General features: G+C 47.0%; 1 protein-coding gene across 1 annotated transcript in view; it reads right to left on the bottom strand.

Moving 5' to 3' along the window:
• Nucleotides 1-458: 458 nt before the first annotated feature.
• The window catches only part of LOC306917917 (brefeldin A-inhibited guanine nucleotide-exchange protein 3-like), a gene marked incomplete at its 5' end in the record, with an annotated part of 36492 nt that continues 20369 nt past the window's right edge, over nucleotides 459-16581 (bottom strand). Inside the window, 6 exons of the mRNA XM_079530816.1 lie at nucleotides 459-1929; nucleotides 2495-2623; nucleotides 11889-12189; nucleotides 13077-13241; nucleotides 14041-14219; nucleotides 15015-15116. Of these exons, the coding sequence (XP_079386942.1) occupies nucleotides 1738-1929; nucleotides 2495-2623; nucleotides 11889-12189; nucleotides 13077-13241; nucleotides 14041-14219; nucleotides 15015-15116 (1068 nt within the window). The remainder of the gene's footprint in view (nucleotides 1930-2494; nucleotides 2624-11888; nucleotides 12190-13076; nucleotides 13242-14040; nucleotides 14220-15014; nucleotides 15117-16581) is intronic.

Here is a 16581-nt window from a genome sequence, read left to right as displayed (position 1 = left end):
GCTGCGCAGAGCGATGCTGCGAAGAGCGATGCTGCTCAGAGCGATGCTGCTCAGAGCGATGCTGCGAAGAGCGATGCTGCGCAGAGCGATGCTGCGAAGAGCGATGCTGCTCAGAGCGATGCTGCTCAGAGCGATGCTGCGAAGAGCGATGCTGCGCAGAGCGATGCTGCGCAGAGCGATGCTGCGAAGAGCGATGCTGCGAAGAGCGATGCTGCTCAGAGCGATGCTGCTCAGAGCGATGCTGCTCAGAGCGATGCTGCGAAGAGCGATGCTGCGAAGAGCGGAGCGAACGAACCTTCCAATCGCTACGGTGTCTTTCAGTTGGAAAACGGCATCGTGAGGACAACGCTGCCTCACGTCGGCTGGAAACCGTGAAAAAACATATAAGGTTCCAAAAGGTTCCTAACACCCAGGTACCTAAAGGTTCCTAACACCCAGGTAGCTAAAGGTACCTAAAGGTACCTAAAGGTTCCTACCACCTAAAGGTACCTAAAGATAATTCAGCAGATGATGGACGGAGCCCTGTTGCACACCACAGGTACAAGAAACACTTTCTCTAGTGTTTCTTGTACCTGCCGTCTCCCTGCCATCCTTCGGTCAGTTCAAAGGATGCTCCCGAACATTTTTTCACCGTGATTGCTCCTGCTTCAATTGATTTATTTCACTGGTTGTTCTGCATTTAGGTTCCTTTGTAATTTATCCTGATTTATAATGTTTTGTTGATGTATTGTTTTGACTGTATTTTGTGTATTGTAATCTCGGCTACATTGAAAATGAGGGCTTGGCCTCAACTGTATCTCCGAGTATAAATAAAGGTGATGATGATGAACAGCTCCATCAATCATCTCACTAACAATCAGGGTTAAACCCTATGTTTCTATGTCAGTGGTTCTCACAGGGTTAAACTTTATGTTTCTATGTCAGTGGTTCTCACAGGGTTAAACCCTATGTTTCTATGTCAGTGGTTCTCACAGGGTTAAACCCTATGTTGCTATGTCAGTGGTTCTCAACCTTTTTCACTGTCAAGGACCCCCAGAATTATCTGCATTTGGCCACGGACCCCCATCTGAAAATATGTTGTTCCAGGGACCTCCTCCCAGAAGCAAAGATTTGAGTTAAAAGCGTTCGCTCTGAAAGAATATATATTCAAAGCTTCGCGCCACATTTTCACGATTTTTCAAAAATAGCAGATGAGCTTGTAGATCTGCTATTTTTTCAGTAGCTAAATTACAACATAATGCTTAAAACACCAAAAGGGGTTCCCGTCCTGAATGGGTTTATTATGTCCAACCACAGTAAGTCAAACTAAACATAAAATATGACACTTAAATACAATATATAGTTGACCGAGGTGCACCCCAGGGCTCTGTACTTGATCCCAACCTTTCTCCCCCCCTGACCCCAGAATAGGACGGTAGGGTCTAAGTGGTTAACCAATCAAAACCCTCCATCGTTTTCCTCGTGTCTCGTAAACGGACCGATCAGATCACATGATGTCATAGTCAGCCAATCACAATCTCTTATCGGTCACCTCCATCAGCCAATGGGAACGTTGCGTTGCGTCGGCTTCATTGGTCTCAAACCAATGAAGTCCCGACGCATTGATGACATCACTTGACGTCGATGATGTCACAGGGGCCGGCCAATCGGAGCCGTAAAATTTGGCGCTCGGATTTGGGTTTAACGTCCCGCCGCGTCGACGGACCAATCACGTCGCCGCGTCGTGTGGCGCTGTCATCAAACGGCGATGTCGTAGAGACGTCCCACGCGGGCCAGCCAATCGCTGAGCGCCTGGCGCACGCGGGCGTCCGTCACGTGACAGGTCAGCTGACTCAGGCAGGGGAACAGGATTGGCTGCAGCGACAGGAAGCAGGAGTCTGACATCATCAGGATGTGGTTGAGTACCGTGAGGATCATGCTGGTCCACGCCTGTAATAGATTACATCATAAATTACTGTAATAGATTACATCATCGATTACATCATATTACTGTCTCGTCGTCATGAAAGGGGGCGGGGCTGCGACATCACACTAGTAAGACTAGTCAGCGCTGAAACAACAGAGCTTCTTAATATGGCACGGTTGAGAAGCAGGAGTTCAACTATATTAATCTGCTGTCAGTGAGGTCAGAGGTCAGATGTAGAGTTGCTGTCCGGCTCCATATATGGAGATCTAAGGGTTTGATGAGGTCAGATCAACATGTGGAATGTCAGAACAGGTCATCTCCATATATGGAGATCTAAGGGTTTGATGAGGTCAGATCAACATGTGGAATGTCAGAACAGGTCATCTCCATATATGGAGATCTAAGGGTTTGATGAGGTCAGATCAACATGTGGAATGTCAGAACAGGTCATCTCCATATATGGAGATCTAAGGGTTTGATGAGGGGGAGGTCACTGTTTGTCACATTATGCTGTACTCGTGGGACTGGGGATGCACGCACACACGCACGCACGCACGCACGCACGCACGCACGCACGCACACACACACCTGTATGTGTGCCTGGGTGTCTCTCAGGGAGATGTTGTGGCTGACGTGGCTAGCGGGTCGGCGCAGTAGTTCCGGTCCGGCGCTCACAGAGTGTCTGAGAGGAGGTCCGCTCACGCCCTCTAGCAGCACCTAGTGGACAGAGGAGGAACCACCACACTATTATACACCTAGTGGCCAGAGGAGGAACAACCACACTATTATACACCTAGTGGCCAGAGGAGGAACAACCACACTATTATACACCTAGTGGCCAGAGGAGGAACAACCACACTATTATACACCTAGTGGCCAGAGGAGGAACAACCACACTATTATACATCTAGTGGCCAGAGGAGGAACAACCACACTATTATACACCTAGTGGCCAGAGGAGGAACAACCACACTATTATACACCTAGTGGCCAGAGGAGGAACAACCACACTATTATACATCTAGTGGCCAGAGGAGGAACAACCACACTATTATACACCTAGTGGCCAGAGGAGGAACAACCACACTATTATACACCTAGTGGCCAGAGGAGGAACAACCACACTATTATACACCTAGTGGCCAGAGGAGGAACAACCACACTATTATACACCTAGTGGCCAGAGGAGGAACAACCACACTATTATACACCTAGTGGCCAGAGGAGGAACAACCACACTATTATACATCTAGTGGCCAGAGGAGGAACAACCACACTATTATACACCTAGTGGCAGGAGGAGGAACAACCACACTATTATACACCTAGTGGCCAGAGGAGGAACAACCACACTATTATACACCTAGTGGCCAGAGGAGGAACAACCACACTATTATACATCTAGTGGCCAGAGGAGGAGGAACCACACTATTATACACCTAGTGGCCAGAGGAGGAACAACCACACTATTATACACCTAGTGGCCAGAGGAGGAACAACCACACTATTATACACCTAGTGGCCAGAGGAGGAACAACCACACTATTATACACCTAGTGGCCAGAGGAGGAACAACCACACTATTATACATCTAGTGGCCAGAGGAGGAACAACCACACTATTATACACCTAGTGGCCAGAGGAGGAACAACCACACTATTATACACCTAGTGGCCAGAGGAGGAACAACCACACTATTATACATCTAGTGGCCAGAGGAGGAACAACCACACTATTATACACCTAGTGGCCAGAGGAGGAACAACAACACTATTATACACCTAGTGGCCAGAGGAGGAACAACCACACTATTATACACCTAGTGGCCAGAGGAGGAACAACCACACTATTATACACCTAGTGGCCAGAGGAGGAACAACAACACTATTATACACCTAGTGGCCAGAGGAGGAACAACCACACTATTATACATCTAGTGGCCAGAGGAGGAACAACCACACTATTATACACCTAGTGGCCAGAGGAGGAACAACAACACTATTATACATCTAGTGGCCAGAGGAGGAACAACCACACTATTATACACCTAGTGGCCAGAGGAGGAACAACCACACTATTATACACCTAGTGGCCAGAGGAGGAACAACAACACTATTATACATCTAGTGGCCAGAGGAGGAACAACCACACTATTATACACCTAGTGGCCAGAGGAGGAACAACCACACTATTATACACCTAGTGGCCAGAGGAGGAACAACCACACTATTATACACCTAGTGGCCAGAGGAGGAACAACCACACTATTATACACCTAGTGGCCAGAGGAGGAACAACCACACTATTATACATCTAGTGGCCAGAGGAGGAACAACCACACTATTATACACCTAGTGGCCAGAGGAGGAACAACCACACTATTATACACCTAGTGGCCAGAGGAGGAACAACCACACTATTATACACCTAGTGGCCAGAGTATTATACACCTAGTGGCCAGAGGAGGAACAACCACACTATTATACATCTAGTGGCCAGAGGAGGAACAACCACACTATTATACACCTAGTGGCCAGAGGAGGAACAACCACACTATTATACACCTAGTGGCCAGAGGAGGAACAACCACACTATTATACACCTAGTGGCCAGAGGAGGAACAACCACACTATTATACACCTAGTGGCCAGAGGAGGAACAACCACACTATTATATACCTAGTGGCCAGAGGAGGAACAACCACACTATTATACACCTAGTGGCCAGAGGAGGAATAACAACACTATTATACACCTAGTGGCCAGAGGAGGAACAACCACACTATTATACACCTAGTGGCCAGAGGAGGAACAACCACACTATTATACACCTAGTGGCCAGAGGAGGAACAACAACACTATTATACACCTAGTGACCAGAGGAGGAACAACCACACTATTATACATCTAGTGGCCAGAGGTGGAACAACCACACTATTATACACCTCCTAGTGGCCAGAGGAGGAACAACCACACTATTATACACCTAGTGGCCAGAGGAGGAATAACAACACTATTATACACCTAGTGGCCAGAGGAGGAACAACCACACTATTATACACCTAGTGGCCAGAGGAGGAACAACCACACTATTATACACATAGTGGCCAGAGGAGGAACAACCAAACTATTATACACATAGTGGCCAGAGGAGGAACAACCACACTATTATACACCTAGTGGCCAGAGGAGGAACAACCACACTATTATACACCTAGTGGCCAGATGAGGAACAACAACACTATTATACACCTAGTGGCCAGAGGAGGAACAACCACACTATTATACACCTAGTGGCCAGAGGAGGAACAACCACACTATTATACACCTAGTGGCCAGAGGAGGAACAACCACACTATTATACACCTAGTGGCCAGAGGAATAACCACACTATTATACACCTAGTGGCCAGAGGAGGAACAACCACACTATTATACACCTAGTGGCCAGAGGAGGAACAACCACACTATTATACACCTAGTGGCCAGAGGAGGAACAACCACACTATTATACACCTAGTGGCCAGAGGAGGAACAACCACACTATTATACACCTAGTGGCCAGAGGAGGAACAACCACACTATTATACACCTAGTGGCCAGAGGAGGAATAACAACACTATTATACACCTCTTAGTGGCCAGAGGAGGAACAAACACACTATTATACACCTAGTGGCCAGAGGAGGAACAACCACACTATTATACACCTAGTGGCCAGAGGAGGAACAACCACACTATTATACACCTAGTGGCCAGAGGAGGAACAACCACACTATTATAAACCTAGTGGCCAGAGGAGGAACAACCACACTATTATACACCTAGTGGCCAGAGGAGGAACAACCACACTATTATACACCCCCTAGTGGCCAGAGGAAGAACAACCACACTATGATATACCTAGTGGCCAGAGGAGGAACAACCACACTATTATACACCCCCTAGTGGCCAGAGGAGGAACAACCACACTATTATACACCTAGTGGCCAGAGGAGGAACAACCACACTATTATACACCTAGTGGCCAGAGGAGGAACAACCACACTATTATACATCTAGTGGCCAGAGGAGGAACAACCACACTATTATACACCTCCTAGTGCCCAGAGGAGGAACAACCACACTATTATACACCTAGTGGCCAGAGGAGGAATAACACTATTATACACCTAGTGGCCAGAGGAGGAACAACCACACTATTATACACCTAGTGGCCAGAGGAGGAACAACCACACTATTATACATCTAGTGGCCAGAGGAGGAACAACCACACTATTATACAACTAGTGGCCAGAGGAGGAACAACAACACTATTATACACCTAGTGGCCAGAGGAGGAACAACCACACTATTATACACCTAGTGGCCAGAGGAGGAATAACAACACTATTATACACCTCCTAGTGGCCAGAGGAGGAACAACCACACTATTATACATCTAGTGGCCAGAGGAGGAACAACCACACTATTATACACCTCTTAGTGGCCAGAGGAGGAACAAACACACTATTATACACCTAGTGGCCAGAGGAGGAACAACCACACTATTATACACCTAGTGGCCAGAGGAGGAACAACCACACTATTATACACCTAGTGGCCAGAGGAGGAACAACCACACTATTATACACCTAGTGGCCAGAGGAGGAACAACCACACTATTATACACCTAGTGGCCAGAGGAGGAACAACCACACTATTATACACCCCCTAGTGGCCAGAGGAAGAACAACCACACTATGATATACCTAGTGGCCAGAGGAGGAACAACCACACTATTATACACCCCCTAGTGGCCAGAGGAGGAACAACCACACTATTATACACCTAGTGGCCAGAGGAGGAACAACCACACTATTATACACCTAGTGGCCAGAGGAGGAACAACCACACTATTATACATCTAGTGGCCAGAGGAGGAACAACCACACTATTATACACCTCATAGTGCCCAGAGGAGGAACAACCACACTATTATACACCTAGTGGCCAGAGGAGGAATAACACTATTATACACCTAGTGGCCAGAGGAGGAACAACCACACTATTATACACCTAGTGGCCAGAGGAGGAACAACCACACTATTATACATCTAGTGGCCAGAGGAGGAACAACCACACTATTATACACCTAGTGGCCAGAGGAGGAACAACAACAACAACACTATTATACACCTAGTGGCCAGAGGAGGAACAACCACACTATTATACACCTAGTGGCCAGAGGAGGAATAACAACACTATTATACACCTCCTAGTTGCCAGAGGAGGAACAACCACACTATTATACATCTAGTGGCCAGAGGAGGAACAACCACACTATTATACACCTAGTGGCCAGAGGAGGAACAACAACACTATTATACACCTAGTGGCCAGAGGAGGAACAACCACACTATTATACACCTAGTGGCCAGAGGAGGAACAACCACACTATTATACACCTAGTGGCCAGAGGAGGAATAACAACACTATTATACACCTCCTAGTGGCCAGAGGAGGAACAACCACACTATTATACACCTAGTGGCCAGAGGAGGAACAACCACACTATTATACACCTAGTGGCCAGAGGAGGAACAACCACACTATTATACACCTAGTGGCCAGAGGAGGAACAACCACACTATTATACACCTAGTGGCCAGAGGAGGAATAACAAAACTATTATACACCTCCTAGTGGCCAGAGGAGGAACAACCACACTATTATACACCTAGTGGCCAGAGGAGGAACAACCACACTATTATACACCTAGTGGCCAGAGGAGGAACAACCACACTATTATACACCTAGTGGCCAGAGGAGGAACAACCACACTATTATACACCCCCTAGTGGCCAGAGGAAGAACAACCACACTATGATATACCTAGTGGCCAGAGGAGGAACAACCACACTATTATACACCCCCTAGTGGCCAGAGGAGGAACCACCACACTATTATACACCTAGTGGCCAGAGGAGGAACAACCACACTATTATACATCTAGTGGCCAGAGGAGGAACAACCACACTATTATACACCTCCTAGTGCCCAGAGGAGGAACAACCACACTATTATACACCTAGTGGCCAGAGGAGGAATAACAACACTATTATACACCTAGTGGCCAGAGGAGGAACAACCACACTATTATACACCTAGTGGCCAGAGGAGGAACAACCACACTATTATACATCTAGTGGCCAGAGGAGGAACAACCACACTATTATACACCTAGTGGCCAGAGGAGGAACAACAACACTATTATACACCTAGTGGCCAGAGGAGGAACAACCACACTATTATACATCTAGTGGCCAGAGGAGGAACAACCACACTATTATACACCTAGTGGCCAGAGGAGGAACAACAACACTATTATACACCTAGTGGCCAGAGGAGGAACAACCACACTATTATACACCTAGTGGCCAGAGGAGGAACAACCACACTATTATACACCTAGTGGCCAGAGGAGGAATAACAACACTATTATACACCTCCTAGTGGCCAGAGGAGGAACAACCACACTATTATACACCTAGTGGCCAGAGGAACAACCACACTATTATACACCTAGTGGCCAGAGGAGGAACAACCACACTATTATACACCTAGTGGCCAGAGGAGGAACAACCACACTATTATACACCTGCAGTGATGTAAATAGGGTGCGTTTTGCGTCCCAAAACGCACTTTATAGTTTTGGGACGCTAACTCCGCTCAACCTCTGCATCCACGGGATGCACTGCTGTACTCAGTCAGCATACACAGTAATAATAATCCACGTGGGGAAAAAAAGAAATCGTGGGGGGAAAAATGCGGTAAAACAATAATCTACGGACACGATCATTTTGCATGCCCGCATCCGACCTCATCCTATGTTATAAAACATAAAATCCACGTAGGAATCGTTCTTGTAGAACCACTAGTCTGTAACAACATTGTCAACACAGCGCGATGTGCGCCGCCATGTTGGCTCTGAGACTCTGCGCTCAGGCAGCCTCTAAGACTAGAGCCGTTTAGAGACGGAGAGTGACGACAATGGAGTGATCAGTGACGCATGCAGCCCCACGAATAAGCAGTGAATGGAGATGTCGCAACTCTCTCAACTAAACGGCGCTGCCTCCGACAGAAATATTTAGGGGAACATGTTTTAGCGTGACAAGCAGACCCGATTCAATGGGAAACACACATTGTGTAACACACGCGGATATTTTGACTAAGTATAATAATTGCAACTGCAAACAACTTTTGGTTGGTTTAAGCTATGTTAAATCCACTGTTGCCCACTATTAGTATTTCTTACTGAGTTGTGCTTGCTAATACTACTAGCCTACATTAAAAATATACTGTATAGGCCTATTTGATATGTTTATATATTTTTGTTTTATAAAATAAAATAAAAAATGTTTTATTATTATTATTTTTGAGTGGTGCAACCACTCCCTTACGGAGCTATGTGTGTGGGCGGGTGGCTGGGTGTCTGGGTGTCTGGGTATGAGCACGAAAACAGCATGGTTGTTTTTCACCATCTGTGCGCAACCTAATGCACACACAAACACGCACGCACGTATTAACTGTATGCTTTCGGGGGTGCCAGTACATTACAGTACAGTAGAGGGGCCGCCACACACGGTAACTCTGTCATTCTCAACCGTTTCGGACGCGACGCGGCACGCCAGAACCGGCCCGGCCCCCTGGGCGTGTTCCTGGGGGTCTGGAACATCCCCCGCGAACCCCCACACGGAGTTGCATCCCCTCACTTCACACAGGTGTGATTTTTTTTGGGACTCATTAGAATTTTTTGGGACTCATTAGAATGACCACCTGTGCATCCCGGGACTCATTACATTGAAAACCTATTTACATCACTGCACCTAGTGGCCAGAGGAGGAATAACAACACTATTATACACCTCCTAGTGGCCAGAGGAGGAACAACCACACTATTATACACCTAGTGGCCAGAGGAGGAACAACCACACTATTATACACCTAGTGGCCAGAGGAGGAACAACCACACTATTATACACCTAGTGGCCAGAGGAGGAACAACCACACTATTATACACCTAGTGGCCAGAGGAGGAACAACCACACTATTATACACCTAGTGGCCAGAGGAGGAACAACCACACTATTATACACCCCCTAGTGGCCAGAGGAAGAACAACCACACTATGATATACCTAGTGGCCAGAGGAGGAACAACCACACTATTATACACCCCCTAGTGGCCAGAGGAGGAACAACACTACCATGGAGGTTTCATTATACAGGCTGTCCACAGTATTTTTACAATGTTAAAATGTAATTACAATTGATACATTATATAGTATAGATTTGTGGCTATGGGATGGTAGCTGGGGCTATGGGATGGTAGCTGGGGCTATGAGATAGTAGCTGGGGCTATGGGATGATAGGTGGGGCTATGGGATGGTAGCTGGGGCTATGGGATGGTAGCTGGGGCTATGAGATAGTAGCTGGGGCTTAGGGATGATAGGTGGGGCTATGGGATGGTAGCTGGGGCTATGGGATGGTAGCTGGGGCTATGGGATGGTAGCTGGGGCTATGGGATGGTAGCTGGGGCTATGAGATAGTAGCTGGGGCTATTGGATGATAGCTGGGGCTATTGGATGATAGCTGGGGCTATGGGATGGTAGCTGGGGCTATGAGATAGTAGCTGGGGCTATTGGATGATAGCTGGGGCTATGGGATGGTAGCTGGGGCTATGGGATGGCAGCTGTGGCTATGGGATGATAGGTGGGGCTATGGGATGGTAGCTGGGGCTATGGGATAGTAGCTGGGGCTATGGGATGATAGGTGGGGCTATGGGATGGTAGCTGGGGCTATGGGATGGTAGCTGGGGCTATGGGATGGTAGCTGGGGCTATGTGATAGTAGCTGGGGCTATGAGATAGTAGCTGGGGCTATGGGATGGTAGCTGGGGCTATGAGATAGTAGCTGGGGCTATGGAATGGTAGCTGGGGCTATGGGATGGTAGCTGGGGCTATGGGATGGTACCTGGGGCTATGGGAGAGTAGCTGGGGCTATGTTAAAGATATTGTGTATGGAACAAAGATACGGGATCAGATTACTGAACTAAAGCAAAAGATAACAATCCAACATTTTATCTTCTGTATAATCTGGCTTTCGTTCAAATGTTTCTACCACTAACTGCTCTTACAAAATGACAAATGATATATTCTCTTCTTTTGACAAAGGTCATTTAACTGGTGCTATTTGTATTTGATGAGGATACGCTACAGGCAACATGGCAACCATTGATGAGGCTACGCTACAGCCAACAGGGCAACCATTGATGAGGCTACGCTACAGCCAACATGGCAAACATTGATGAGGATACGCTACAGCCAACAGGGCAACCATTGATGAGGATACGCTACAGCCAACATGGCAACCATTGATGAGGCTACGCTACAGCCAACATGGCAACCATTGATGAGGCTACGCTACAGCCAACATGGCAACCATTGATGAGGCTACGCTACAGGCAACATGGCAACCATTGATGAGGATACGCTACAGCCAACATGGCAACCATTGATGAGGCTACGCTACAGGCAACATGGCAACCATTGATGAGGATACGCTACAGCCAACATGGCAACCATTGATGAGGCTACGCTACAGCCAACATGGCAACCATTGATGAGGCTACGCTACAGCCAACATGGCAACCATTGATGAGGCTACGCTATAGCCAACATGGCAACCATTGATGAGGCTACGCTACAGCCAACAGGGCAACCATTGATGAGGCTACGCTACAGCCAACATGGCAACCATTGATGAGGCTACGCTACAGCCAACATGGCAACCATTGATGAGGCTACGCTAAAGCCAACATGGCAACCATTGATGAGGCTACGCTACAGCCAACATGGCAACCATTGATGAGGCTACGCTACAGCCAACATGGCAACCATTGATGAGGCTACGCTACAGCCAACATGGCAACCATCGATTGACCCACCTGGGGTCTCTGCAGAGGCCGGTGCTGCTGGGGGTCCGAGGAGGAGGGCGCCCCCTGGTGGTGGCAGCCCTGCTCCTTCATGTAGAGGTTGATGTGTTTCTGCTGCGGGGGAGGGGGAGTGGGAGGTGTCTTCCTGCGCTGCTTGTAGTCGGCCACCAGGCGGCTCAGTGAGCGCTCTGTGGCCATGCTGTACAGCCGGTTCCCTGCACTCTCCCACCACTCCCTGCGCCGCCCCCCCCCGGGACCTGGAGCACATCTACTTCCTGTTCCTGATCTACTTCCTGTTCCACTTCCTGGTGCACTGCAGAGAGACAGAGAGAGAACATTTAGACCTGAATCCAGATTCTACAAATGCCTTCTAAATCCTGACAGTTTTCTGAAACCCTCATGTTTCTATGTCAGTGGTTCTCACAGGGTTAAACCCTATGTTTCTATGTCAGTGGTTCTCACAGGGTTAACACCTTGAATGCCCGGATGTAGATGGAACCAGTAAACCAGCGATATGCTGGGTCTGGCAAATAGGCCCTCATCTCGACCAGAGTAATTTTTCAGTTTTTTACAGATTATTAAAGTACAGAAAGTAAGCTTTCATATGATGTATCATTCAATGAAATTGGAAAATATTTGAAGGAGATATGACCATTTTAAAATGATTGTGCCGTTTTACCCAAAGCTGAGAAAATCCCCTTTGAATGTTCACAACATTTCAACACCTAGAGCTGGCTAGCCTACTTTGACTTATAAATGTATACATTTAATTTGCCCAAATCAATAATCTGTTGGAATGAAAACCTTCTTCAACATTCAAACTGTGTTATTAATATGAAAAAAAAAACGAAAATCACAAAAAAATAAAAATCGAGTTTATTTTAGATTTTCTGCCTTTTCATTATAGGCGAGATGAGGACCATTTTGCTAGACCTGGTCACATTTCAAGGTGCACAAGGCACCATCTTGGAAGTAGCTAGAAGTAGCTACATGTAACCAAAACACCCTTCGGAGGGTCGACAGCAACGGGAGGTGTGATGACTGCTAACGCGACTAGCAACGGAACGCGGTGGGCCGTCAAAAACACAATCTGTGGTTAGAATTGGACGGATTGATTTAAATCAAGCGTTATTCACGTTTTAAGGTTTTTCGATCTCATCAAACTTCTAAATAGAATCCACATGAGTGGCAGACACCAACCTGACCCCGGGGCCTGGAGGGGGCGTGTCCCACCCTGGCGACTCTGAGGGCGTGGTCCTCGTTGACCCCTGACCCCTGGAGCCATCGTCTGAGGGCGTGGCCCGGGCAGAGGACGGAGTGGAGGCGTCTGATTGGTAGAGAGGCAGGAAGAACAGCTGGTCTCCTCTGGAGGGAACAATAGTTCCATTAGTTAATAGTTCCTCTGGAATGGAGTTTTACCACGATCTGTGCCAGGTTCGAGAATTCTCGAAGATGCCAAAGACGAGAGTTCTCGTCTATTATTGATTTCTATTAATCCAGAATTAATACTATTATTATTCTGTCTTCACTGTATTTTAACTTCCCATAGCTAGGAAGGCAACGCTTATGCAGACACTATGTAGGGGTGGGACGATATGGGTACCTCACGATACGATATATATCTATATGTGACCAGATTTGACTGAGAGCCTGCCATAGCGCAAATTACAGCTTTTCACCAGAGGAGAAACACTTTTTATTTTTATTTTTAAAATGAGTTAATACCACAGGCAGACTCTTCACATACTAGAGCAGGTCTGAAATAAGTGTCAGAGCTGAAATCGACATGTAAATATGAAATAAATGCTTAAACATGTAGCTAGGTGTAATGTTGGGGTCCACAGAAGACATGTAAATATGAAATATATGCTTAAACATGTAGCTAGGTGTAATGTTAGAGACCACAGAAGTGAACCTTTCAAGTCTTTTTTCTCAACTCGCTGTTTCTCTGCAAGACATTACTCTATAAGCCATATCTCCAAAACTGGTGGGTCAAACTGAACAACTAATATGTCAATTTGAAGCTATGATTCCCTGCTTTCACATGACAAAATCATTGGCGTGATATTCGACAACCACTTCAACTTCGACCAACAGATCAGCTCGGTTGTTAAAACTAGTTTCTACCATCTACGCCTACTTGCCAAGATCAAGCGTGTCTCACCTGCTGGGGGGTGTGTCCTCCAGGTCCAGGTGCATCTGTACGTAGCTGCTGCAGAGGTCCATCAGGACCTTGTGGAGACGCCTGAGCAGCCAGGACCAGTCAGCCCCGCCCACCGGGACCGCCGGGGTCCACCACGCCTGTCTGCTCTCTACTGCCCCCTGTCTGCGAGGAGGACTCACCTGGCAGAGACAGACAGACAGACAGACAGACAGACAGACAGACAAGACAGACAGACGCTGTGTTCATCACTTGCAACAAATTTCGGATGCCAAGCTAACTGTTGCTAACTTGTGCTAAACTACCTGCCTAGCATTGTGCTAAGCCAGCTAATTAGCATTGTGCTAAGCTACCTGCCTAGCATTGTGCTTAACCAGCTAATTAGCATTGTGCTAAGCTATCTGATTATCATCGTGCTAAGCCAGCTAATTAGCATTGTGCTAAACTACCTGACCAGCATTGTGCTAAGCCAGCTAATTAGCATTGTGCTAAACCAGCTAATTAGCATTGTGCTAAGCTACCTGCCTAGCATTGTGCTAAGCTACCTACCTAGCATTGTGCTAAACCAGTTAATTAGCATTGTGCTAAGCTACCTGACTAGCATTGTGCTAAGCTACCTGCCTAGCATTGTGCTAAGCTACCTGACTAGCATTGTGCTAAGCTACCTGACTAGCATTGTGCTAAGCTACCTGCCTAGCATTGTGTTAAACCAGCTAAGTAACATTGTGCTAAGCTACCTGACTAGCATTGTGCTAAGCTACCTGCCTAGCATTGTGCTAAGCTACCTGCCTAGCATTGTGCTAAGCTACCTGCCTAGCATTGTGCTTAGCTACCTGAATAGCATTGTGCTAAGCTACCTGCCTAGCATTGTGCTAAGCTACCTGCCTAGCATTGTGCTAAGCTACCTGACTAGCATTGTGCTAAGCTACCTGCCTAGCATTGTGCTAAGCTACCTGCCAAGCATTGTGCTAAGATACCTGTGCCGTCTCCTCAAATATATCTTCATCCTCGGAGGAAGCGGACGCCGGGTGGGAGGAGTCAGAACTACCTCCCTCGTCCTCGTAAATGATCTTCTTCACCTGATTGGTCAAAAACATTACAAAAACACAATATGGCTAATTGTATCCAAAAGCATTTATTGTAATGTTTCCTGTGATTGGTTGGATTACAGGGTCAGGTTAACCCATGTAGACCAGAGACTAGATTACAGGGTCAGGTTAACCCCATCTAGACCAGAGACTAGATTACAGGGTCAGGTTAACCCATGTAGACCAGAGACTAGATTACAGGGTCAGGTTAACCCCATGTAGACCAGAGACTAGATTACAGGGTCAGGTTAACCCCATGTAGACCAGAGACTTACAGGGTCAGGTTAACCCCATGTAGACCAGAGACTAGATTACAGGGTCAGGTTAACCCCATGTAGACCAGAGACTAGATTACAGGGTCAGGTTAACCCCATGTAGACCAGAGACTAGATTACAGGGTCAGGTTAACCCCATGTATACCAGAGACTAGATTACAGGGTCAGGTTAACCCCATGTAGACCAGAGACTAGATTACAGGATCAGGTTAACCCCATGTAGACCAGAGACTAGATTACAGGGTCAGGTTAACCCATGTAGACCAGAGACTAGATTACAGGGTCAGGTTAACCCATGTAGACCAGAGACTAGATTACAGGGTCAGGTTAACCCAAGTAGACCAGAGACTATATTAGAGGGTTAGGTTAACCCTATGTAGACCAGAGACTAGATTACAGGGTCAGGTTAACCCTATGTAGACCAGAGACTAGATTACCGGGTCAGGTTAACCCCATGTAGACCAGAGACTAGATTACAGGGCCAGGTTAACCACATGTAGACCAGAGACTAGATTACAGGGTCAGGTAACCCCATGTAGACCAGAGACTAGATTACAGGGTCAGGTTAACCCCATGTAGACCAGAGACTAGATTACAGGGTCAGGTTAACCTAAGTAGACCAGAGACTAGATTACAGGCTCAGGTTAACCCCATGTAGACCAGAGACTAGATTACAGGGTCAGGTTAACCCATGTAGACCAGAGACTAGATTACAGGGTCAGGTTAACCCCATGTAGACCAGAGACTAGATTACAGGGTCAGGTTAACCCCATGTAGACCAGAGACTAGATTACAGGGTCAGGTTAACCCCATGCAGACCAGAGACTAGATTACAGGGTCAGGTTAACCCATGTAGACCAGAGACTAGATTACAGGGTCAGGTTAACCCCATGTAGACCAGAGACTAGATTACAGGGTCAGGTTAACCCATGTAGACCAGAGACTAGATTACAGGGTCAGGTTAACCCCATGTAGACCAGAGACTAAACAAAATTAGCTGTATTTGGCCGCCGACCCCCATCTGAAAATATGTAGTTCCACGCTACGAGCTTGTAGATTTTCAATAGCTGAAGTATAACATAAAACACCAAAAGGGGTTCTCGCGCTGAGCGGGTTAAGGTTACGGTTGTATCTGCTGTGGGTTAGGGTCAGGTTAGGGTCAGGTAAGGGGTCAGGGGTCA

Source organism: Electrona antarctica, assembly GCF_951216825.1.
Source record: "Electrona antarctica genome assembly, contig: scaffold_807, whole genome shotgun sequence".
Classification (NCBI taxonomy): domain Eukaryota; kingdom Metazoa; phylum Chordata; class Actinopteri; order Myctophiformes; family Myctophidae; genus Electrona; species Electrona antarctica.
The sequence above is the reverse complement of the archived record's forward strand: the minus strand, read 5'-3'. Positions and strand labels throughout refer to the sequence as shown.